At 43.3% G+C, this 10,164-nt stretch overlaps 1 protein-coding gene across 1 annotated transcript in view; it reads right to left on the bottom strand.

The window, feature by feature from the left end:
• Positions 1 to 295: 295 nt before the first annotated feature.
• Positions 296 to 10,164, bottom strand: part of plxna4 (plexin A4) — a 177,996-nt gene continuing 168,127 nt past the window's right edge. Inside the window, 4 exon segments of the mRNA XM_037459730.2 lie at positions 296 to 3,832; positions 4,192 to 4,342; positions 5,546 to 5,758; positions 9,609 to 9,778. Of these exon segments, the coding sequence (XP_037315627.1) occupies positions 3,737 to 3,832; positions 4,192 to 4,342; positions 5,546 to 5,758; positions 9,609 to 9,778 (630 nt within the window). The 3' untranslated portion in view covers positions 296 to 3,736.

Here is a 10,164-nt window from a genome sequence, read left to right as displayed (position 1 = left end):
GTATCTGACCTCTGACATCAAGAAGGCCTTTTGTTCCACACGACCTCTGGAGATTTTATCTCTCTCAGACCATCCTCTGTAAAGCCGAGAGATGGTTGGACATCGCAATCCCGGTAGATTAGGCTCAGAGCGGCTCGTCGGGCATTAAAAAAAAGTTTTTACACTATGCTATGCCTTTTTATGATGTTACACCAATTACACCTTCTTGAGACATACTTCACAATGAAGTTTAATATATTATACACAACCCTCTTGCTTCAGTCTGCAATCAAAGATAAGAAAAAACAGTCATGAATTGCTTGGTTTCATAATAAAGTTTATTCTATATTACAAATAGTATTTTGTTCTTGACTGCAAAATAGGAATGCATTATATTTACATACACAGGTATACAATTATAACAAAGTTAGAGAAGCTCGCCTTATATCCCCCATGTTTCTGTTTTGTCTCTTGATAAGATACTCTTTATCTTTCAAATATGGTCTAGTAAAAGTACTTTTTTTAGCATGTTTCTGTAACACCTGCTATAACACTGAGCAAGGAGGACATTTTAAGTTCCTACAAAACGTTTAAAGGTGGAAACTTTATCTGTGGTGTTGGCGACACGAGGAGGCCACCAGCAGACAACCTTTGTTCCAGGGAAAGGGCAGGGAGAAATGACAGGATGTTACACTGGGGGGTAGATTCACAGACAGTCTGGGACTCGCACTGTATTCGTTTTTTGTGAGGGGAAAACTTTGGGTATCTAGACCGTTGTCATGGGTTACATGAAATGATGTTGTTTCAGTTATGTTCCTAACAGTATCAATGACAGCTTTGCGTGAATTATGTTAAGTCCCTAAATAAATATTTATTCCCATAGCTGATTGGAATAGATTTGATATGTTGACTAAGTAACATGCAAATATCTTGTGAATGTACCCCTCTAAGATGAAACAACAGACATTCATCATACTGTATAGCTACAAACAGTAATTAATGGAAAATGACATGGCTATCTCATATACATTTGACACAAGGGCTAAAAAAAAGGAAACATTTACTTGCCAAACTCAGTCTTAAACACAAGTCTACTGTTAATCCTAATGAGCCTGTCTGGTTAAAACATTCTATTTATCTGTATGATAAAGCACATGTATACATGAGTTTTATAGCTAACTGATGAACTCTTTTTTTGAAGTGGCCGTCTTGAGTTATTTGAAAAGCCTATTTTGTGTTCTGGGCAAGACTCTACTTGCAATCCTTTGTCTACCACATCTGTCACAAAACACTGAAAGACTGTTAATGGAGGACGAAGGTAAAAGGCTTCATGTTATCTTCATGAGGTCCATAATCTTAAAATTAACAGTTGGCTTGTAAATGACTTTAAAGTCCCAAGTAGCAGTAGACATTTATTAATATCTTTGAGCAAGGCAGTTCTAGTTCGTACCATCCAAATAGGTCAACATGCAAGTGTATAGAATTGTGTTATTTAGCTTCGAAAACTTCACAAAAACCATGGGCATGAGGTTCGGCATTTGGGGGTTGAACTGGATAAAGGTTCCACCTTAAACGAAAGTTATAGTTTTTATTACATAAACAATCCACTTTTTCCATCTCGATTCTTCCAAGCAAAAGAAAGATAAAAGAACACATCCACGTCATCATTGCAAGGCTTGATTTTCTTATTTTTCACATTTTTTTTTAAATAAGTTTCTTAAATTGTTTACGTTTTACATGCGCTTAAAAAGCCAATAAAAGACCCAAGGTGGACCTAGGACGGTCTTCACACATTCACATCACCACATGGGGCACGTTGTCAAGGCAAAAGAAAGGGCAGAGGTCACAAGGTACGGAGGGCGCCTCCATCATCTCTTTCAATCGCAAGTCACACCTACTTTTTATTTCTTAACGGTTTCTGTTCATCCTCCTGTGATGCTCACTTCTTGTTCTGCTTATCCAAATTTATTTTCTTTTTCTTTTTTTTTTGAGGCTTGGAGAAGGGGCCCCCCCCCCCCTCCCTGCCGCCACTGAGGACAACTACACTAATACAGACAAGAGCGCCTCAACAGTTAGGATTTTTGCTGTATGCAACTAGCTACCATCTCCAATGGTTGTGCAAAACAGAAAAGAAAACTGGTGAGTCTGGAGCCGGACACGAGGGCAAACGGAGTGTGGAGAACCTGGGACGCAGCGCCTCTCACCTCCACACACCCAGGTCACAAAATCACAGGTTTTGTAAAGTCACAATTTTTTTTTTTTTTCGTCCTAGAAACGATTGTTTTCTTCATTTGTCAGTTCCTCAGTGGCACTTTACAAATACATTTTTGACCAATTCTAAAATTTTCACGCTCCTTTGGTTTTTTACGGCTGACCGACTTAAGTCCATCTTGTTGGGTATCCCCGCACAAAAGTCATTAAATGAGAACATCCTGGGAAAAGAGGCGCTGCCCCTCGCCGGGGAGCAGTCCGCCTCCTCAGGCTACAATGCATTGAATCAGTTTCTTACCCAGTACGTTTTCAGTCAGCGTTTCCCTTCACCTCCTCCGGGGGGGCTGCCGTAGCGATCTGGGCAGTCAGGATCTTGTGCAGCTGCTGATTGTGTGCGTGTGTGTGTGTGTGTGCTTTGATAAGACTGTCGCGGTTTGCGACACAACCGTCGTGAGTGGCGAGAGCCACAGAGAGAGAGAGAGAGAGACTGCTCCTGGTATTTGGATCAGCAGCCAAACACTGACGTCCAGAGGTGGTTGTGTGCTTCTTACAGAGGATCCAACTTGGGCCAGGGTCCCCGGGGATGGGTTTGATAGGTGTTTTTTTTTTTTGCAGCAGACACATAAGCCAGACGGAAGCAGAAATCATGAGCTTTTTTCTTTGAAGCAAATGTGCGAATGTTGTAAAGGGGTACAGGATTTTCTGGTACTTAAAAGTTTTAGTGTCAAGTCAAGTTTCAATAACAGAAAAGTTCAGAGAAGCACTACTTCTTCCCTACACCCCCATCAGTCTTTTTCTTAATTACAACTCCAGCTACATTGAGAGAGAGAGAGAGAGAGAGCACAAGAACATTCTGGTTTTGCCTGGACTCGCCCCAAATTTTGCAGATATGTATGCTTCGCTTGTAGGTACAGTGTAAACTTGGCAAACCATCCTTGCATTCGTTTTCTTCAGAGGTGTTCATTTGGCTTGCAGGCATCGTTTTTGATGTTTCCTCTTGATTCCGTACATTGAATATAGAACTACAATAAACTGGACTCTAGAGATGTTTTAACTATCCTACTTCTGAAAAAGTTCTCAACAAAAATGGACACCCAACATTTGTGGTTTTTAAAGAATTACCTATCAGCGTAAATTCTTAAAGGCAACATAAAAATGTTTTTTCCCCCCTCTTTTCTTCCAGCAGGGGGGCTGAAGTATGCCAATATGGCCAGCTTTCAAGCAATCCCCCCCCCCCCCCCATGAATCTTTCCCCCGTGGCGAGGCTGAGGGATGCCCCGCATTGCATTGTGGGAAAACGCCGACCTCAGCCCCAAAACCACCCTTCATGATCTTCAGGTAAACTAGTCTATGCAGCAGAGAGGATGAGGAAATCAAAATATTTCTTAGGGAAGAGGAAGCAGAATAAGGTCAAGGAAGAAGTCATCATCTTTGAAAGGCGGAGGGAGGAAGTCACATGATGAAAAAGATGGGGACAGGTCTTCGCTCAGGCACGGCTCGGTTTCTGATGGGGTCTTTTCCCAGTGCGCCCTGGGAAGTGCGGTCCTCAGCTCTCCAGACTCATGAAGGCCACCACCTGTTCCAGCTTGAAGGCCAGCCTTTGTTTCCGGGCTGCATCGTCCTGCTCCAGTGAACACACAATCTAGCAGCAGGACAGACGACAAAGACATCAGACACCTGAAGTACTCGACAATGCAAAGCTGCAATCCATCCTTGCACATCTAAATTATAAAAATGATTATTACTATTCAAGATGCACCAATGTGTTTTATACTTTATCACTGCTGTACTGAAAAAACAACAAACTTTAGGCAGTTAAAGGTATCAAATCAATTATTTTGAAAAAAGTTGGAATCCATCGTAAGGGCTGAGAGTGCAAATGGCTACTTCCACATTTCAGTGGAATATTCCTTTAATTCTGCTAACCAAATATCAATAACCGTGTGTATGAATTGTACCAAATCCTAGATAATGAAGCGTTGTCGTAAACGTCTCACATACCTCCTCAGTGTATTTCCCCACATACGAGTAGATCTCACTGAGAGAGCTCATGGAGTTGAACTCATTCATGTGCATCCTCGACTGTTCTGCCAAGTACGCGTTCATGTCCTGGTCGCTGATCGCTTGCATTTTACTAATGTCTGAGTAGTACCTATCAGAAGAGGAAGGGAGGAATAGAACAAAGAAAACAATTGTTAGAACATGGTTTGAAAAGACTCATTTTGGTGAATAACAGAAGAAACATCTCAAAGTTACGCCCGACACTAACAGCCCTCAGATTCCAACCGTGAACAACACAACACATGCACTGAGGTGATGGCAATCAGTCACTGTCGACAGCAGCTGTGTTGATTAAAGGTTATTTACATATTTCGTTTGGCTGTGTCGTTCTGGGCATGTGTGCAGGAGAGGCCGATTCGCCAGGAAGCAAATCTTTGGGGCAAACTGAGCGGCAGGTGGGTGCTGCTCATTGGCTGTGGACAGAGGCCACACACAGGAGAGCTTGTGGGGGAGCATTGTTATGCAGACAACTCGTTGTTGTTTTTTCCATCAACAAAAGTGTTGTACTAATATTATCTTGAGAATTGATCCGTTTGTCATAGTGCTAAAAGATAAGCACCCTTTTAAATAAAGAAGTCGACTCTGGTCAGGTGAACAACTCCTTACTGTTGCATATAAAATGGACAAAGGTGGCTATTAGGTCCGGAGTCAAAATCCGATCGGCCAATAGAAAGTCTTAGATCTTAATTGCATGCTGTAAGGCCAGTGACATCACTTATCAATGCCTGGAGACAGTCACCCACATACTATTCAGTATGCAGGCTTCAGTTGAGGTATTCTGATTGTGATACTTTATGCCATTAAATTCCGAAATGTTTAGGCAAAAATAAAAATACTAGCTTACTGCACATTGGGACTAGTCCCTGAGCCTGAAGCTCCACCTTTGCTTCCACCCATTCAAGTCTAACCCGCTTCAGACTACTGCATATTTTATTCAGGCGCTCTTTTCTTCCCCCAAAAACAAATCCATTTAATAAAAATCAAATTTTATCAAATCACCCCCGTCTACTGCCTGCTATTCTGAAAACTACAGAAATAACTGATTCCTTTCCTACTCTCCCTCCACACACACACACATACTTCTGTACTGCAGATTGCGTGCCCTGGGCGTTCCCATCTATTCCCACTGTGTTGTAATTTGGATTTTGTTCCATGGCCCATAGATCACACAGCTACAGTAACATTGTGTGTGCGTGTTGGAATGAAACATGGCTAATGCGGGTTTTCTGATGTTTCCACACACACTCTTCATCCAGCCAGCGTTGTTTGGTTTGCACAATTCTCAACGGCTCACCTCTCCACCCAGCTCTTGTAGCTGGGGATGTCCTTGGCATAAAGCAGCTTGTTGGAGGGCGAGTCCTTTCCAAGGCGGTGTTCTGAGGTGGAGCAGGAGTCCATGAAGGTCTGGGCCACCACGGACAGACAGGCATCCGTGATGCTGCTCTTATGGATGTCAAACACAAACTGGGGGTTCTTGATCACATTCACCCAGAAACGCAGAGGTAGGCTGCAGGGAGGAGGGCAAAGAGGACAAAGGAATTTAGTGGCACACTAGTTGCAATTATGCAAGTTTAATATTTTTCAGCACTTTTTAATTATGCGTTGTGCAGCAGACAATCTCTATTCATTTTCATGCCAATGCAATTGGTCCACTACATTTGAAACCAAACGTCTATTGTTCAGTTACATCTCAGTGACAAAAACACCCAAATAGCAATCAGAGGACAAAGAATGCATTGCATTGGAACTGCTCTGTGAATATTTTCCATGCTTGCTTCTGCCAGTCAGGTAATAGACGTGAACATATTATGCATACAGAAGGGGAACGAGGATTCGTTCACTTTGCAAAGCTATTGTACAGGTCGTCCTGTTGCTGATGCGCTCTATTTGATGTGTGTTCAGTTCAATAAAGGCTTTATCTTTAAAACCAGGTGGTGGCTGGCTCTTGTTTTTTCCCCTGCAGTGTCCAGGGGTCCTCATTTGGGGCCGCACCGTGACACAATTTGTATCGCATTGTTTGTGCAAGTGGGTCCTATTTTGTGCCTGTCCAGAGTAATAAAAATATATAAGTCTGTTTATTTGCTGGGGTTGTTTCTGCCAAAATAAAACGATAGAGAGTCAGCTTTATCTGCGTTTTGCAGTGAATGGGCTCAGGTGGTATTAAAAAAACAGCTGAGCTTCTTGAATCTCTAGACCTTTACTTTTCTCTTGGCTATGCAAAAATCAAACAGGAAGGACACTGCAGTCACTGTGCACCAATACTAACATGCTACGGTGCTCCTCTACCACAAAACATTTATCATTGAACCACCATCCACAAAGCCATTCAGATGATCTTCCAACCAAAGAGGATTTGGACTTAGAGGAAGGAAAATTCTGCATTATGACTTTCAAAATTAATCGGGGGAAAGAATCTAGTGGGATTAGGCGCAGGGATCAAAGGATATTAACACCACCGCTGTGCTGCCTTGATAGTTGTCAATCTGCCTCAGCTGCCCGGGCTTTGAGGTACGTGCAATTTCAATGCGCCAGTGGAGACTGCGATGATGGGCTTCCCCACATGACTGTGCATTAAAAACGATCAACATAATAACATCTAAACGGTGTCTATTGTGTTGGAAATCAGCAGCAAAGCTGTTACCTTGTGCTGTGAGGATTTAAGAATCCGAGGGATTGATATGATGGGTCCATTTGGTGTTGGGATTAGTTTAAATATCAGCTGCCAATTCAGGGGTATGTCTTCTAGAGGAGTTACGCTGACGCAGTCAGAAGAAGCCCATTTAACAAAGGACTATTCCCCTGCCCATCAAGTCAACCTGACTTAATATAACGGTTTACTACCTACTCTTAACATAATGGCAACAATTTGGAGAGTAGCTTTATTTCTCTAGATGGTGTGTTGGTGAAATCAAATATCCTTCAAAGTACATTGTCCAGTTGAATACTAATGTTGAATTTCTGCAACAAAAGACAGGCCCTAATACCTCCACAGCAGCAGGTCTCCCTTCAGTCCTTCAGGGGCATGCCTCACTGAGACGTCTGCACTTAAAGCGTCTGAATCTGCAGCTGTGTGATTTTGTCCCATTGCCAAAGTCAAGCCTAACAAAGTTGCTTTGGGTCACAGATGTTTTGGTGCCAGGGCGTCTCATTTGATGCATTACAGCACAACCAGGGAGCGGATCAAATCTGAGGTAAAACTAACAGCTTTACAAAGGTGACCCGACTGGGCATTTTTCCAACCGGACCTCTGGAGGCAAAAAGCCACCACCTTTCATGTGAATGGCAAGCTGCTGGCTTTATATTTGGGGAAAGAGCTTAAACTGAATGGAAACTTTCTGTCAATCACACCGATAATTAACTCAACCCTATAAGTCCTAGAAATGCCATTAGCAATCTGTGTGGGTGGTATTGAGTTACGACAGCAGATAGATAGTTGTCTGCAACCAGCAAATATGAAGGCGTGCGCCAGCTTTGCGCAATAATTAAAATTCTGTCTGTTGCATCTCAACACGACAAACACTGCAGACGGAGACACCAAATACAGGAGAGTCCGCATGAGAGGAGAGGCTGACACGCTGCCGCTAATCCAAAAGATACCATCTGGAGATGCTCTTGGAGCCAGTGACTCATGCAGGCACATACATACAAAGTGCAGAAAAAAATATATTTTCTTGCACAATTCCGATTGGCAAAAGCATAATATTTTACTTAAACCTTTAAAAAGGCTGCTTGTAGAGTGCAATGCTATCACTTTCCCAGAGCTGATGTCACGCATCATTTTCTGGGCAAGAATGAATCTTGGGAAAACTTAAGTATGTAGCCGTAGTGTGGAATCAGAGGGAATCTGTCTAGGAAGCCAATTAGAATCATGGCAATACAACTATATCAGCTACTTTATATAAACCTAATACACCCTCACACTGTTAGAAGATATTAAGCATATAGAGAAACTGTTCCCCTTATAATGTCAGTATGGGTTATGCAAATCAAACCTTCCTTTCAGAAAGCTTTTAATGATATTTGTGAAGAACTAATGGCAAGTTACCCGGCCATTTACAGTAATCATAGTATGATGATAGGCCCCAAGGCGCCGCAGGCTGAGCGATGATCTGGCATTAGGACTACATCAGAGGATGCACAGTGGGGCTTTGATGGCAGTGAAATCCTAAAAAGGGGAGGTGGGGGTAGCAGCTATGGCTGCACTGATGGATTGCACTTAATAGCATGTATGATGATGATGGGTCTGGTAGGTTTAATGGGACAGGGGACCCAGTGTGGGAGGGATACTGCCCTTACTATTTGCTACCGTTAGTAAAAGGATTTTGTTGAAGCGGACATTGCACTCCAATTTGAAACGATTTTAAAGGTTACAAGTTAGCACACTGTAAGGAGTGAAAAGACGCACGGAGAAGATACCTATGGTGGCACCAGCACAAACGCTTGTGTGAAATCTAAGTGGGGTGCGTTATGATAAATTGCCATTCAGTCACAGCTTTCTACTGCGATCCCATTCCATTAAGGTCCCAATGTAAAAGCGACCCTCTGCAACCCCTGAAAACACTTGAAGCACCCTGCAAATGTCCCAAACACCAAATTAAGATCATATCGTAAAGTTAAAATGAGCTTCTCCCTACCCATTTCACTATTTGTCCCTTGGTGCACATCAATTTTATCCTCCCATCATCTCGCTCATTTCTCTGAGCCGTGGACTGAGTGATGCATGGTGCGAGGGGCCAGGGGGCTAATGACACATTAGTGCGTGTTTAACTCCCAATGAGTTCACTTGCCTTTCTACACCTTTTAATTTCTCTCCTCACTGCATTCTGTTGCACTGTTGGTTATTTAACCCCTGCCAATCTCTTGAGGTGGGCCGACAGAGGTCACTACGGTCACACGATATTCATTTAGAGGTGTGCTTCCCTCAACTTTGCGGCGTAAATTTGTCACTACGGAGCTATTCCCAGTTAACAGGGGATGTTTTGGCCCAGTTATCCATGATAATAGATAGAGTCTCGGTAGCCAATTGGATTAGCCCCTTGTGGATGGCTTTAATGAAGATTACATGCCCCTGTGGTTAGTGGGTATTAGGGAGGGAAGAAGCGTGTGGTGAGTGTTGGCACCGACACTGGGCCAGAAAGTGGGATATGCAGCGTGAAATATGCCTGGATGTACAGACTGTGTATGCAGTGCATTAGGAAAAGGAGCCAAAGACGCCACACTGGTGTATTGAAGGTATATATGGGTTATATCAATTGTGTGTCAAAGATCCAAGGAACTGCCTCACCAGTTTCTCAAGTGGTCCTGACCCGCCAAGTCCTTGTGTGTTTGAAGGGTTGTGCGCAAACTGCTCAACTCACCAGTTGCTCTTCCATGTGTGTCGGACATGCGGGTCGTGGATGCTGTGTTTGTCCGCCTGCTCATCCAAGAAGTCAAACATGTACTTGATGGCCAGGGGCAGGGCGCTGCCTCGATGGGCCGTGCTGAAGATGGTCTCAAACAGGTCATCCACGAACTTCTGTAATGTACCCTGCAAAAAACAAAAGAGATCCAGGTGTTGTTTAATTGAAAGGGATCACGAGCGGTTTTCCAACGGCGTGGCTAACAGTAATTTCTCTAGCCCAAGAGTCACGGCTGGAGTTACCACGAGCCGCCAGCAGGGCGATCAAGAGGGGTGAGTGAGGAGTCAGCCCCAAGTCAAGGGTAGTAGAAAACAGGCAATAATAAGATATATTTGTAAGAATGTGTGAACCGAGGCAACCAAAAGAGGTCATTGAGCATGCAGCCTGACTGTGATAAAGCTCATGCAGCAATCAGAAGGTAAGATGGGCCCCGGATAGACACCAACGTGCCCCCAACTTAGATGGAATATCAAGACAGTGTGAAGGTATGAAGGTCTGTTTTTCTTCCTGTGCA

Source organism: Pungitius pungitius, chromosome 2 (assembly GCF_949316345.1).
Source record: "Pungitius pungitius chromosome 2, fPunPun2.1, whole genome shotgun sequence".
Taxonomy (NCBI): Eukaryota; Metazoa; Chordata; class Actinopteri; order Perciformes; family Gasterosteidae; genus Pungitius; species Pungitius pungitius.
The sequence above is the reverse complement of the archived record's forward strand: the minus strand, read 5'-3'. Positions and strand labels throughout refer to the sequence as shown.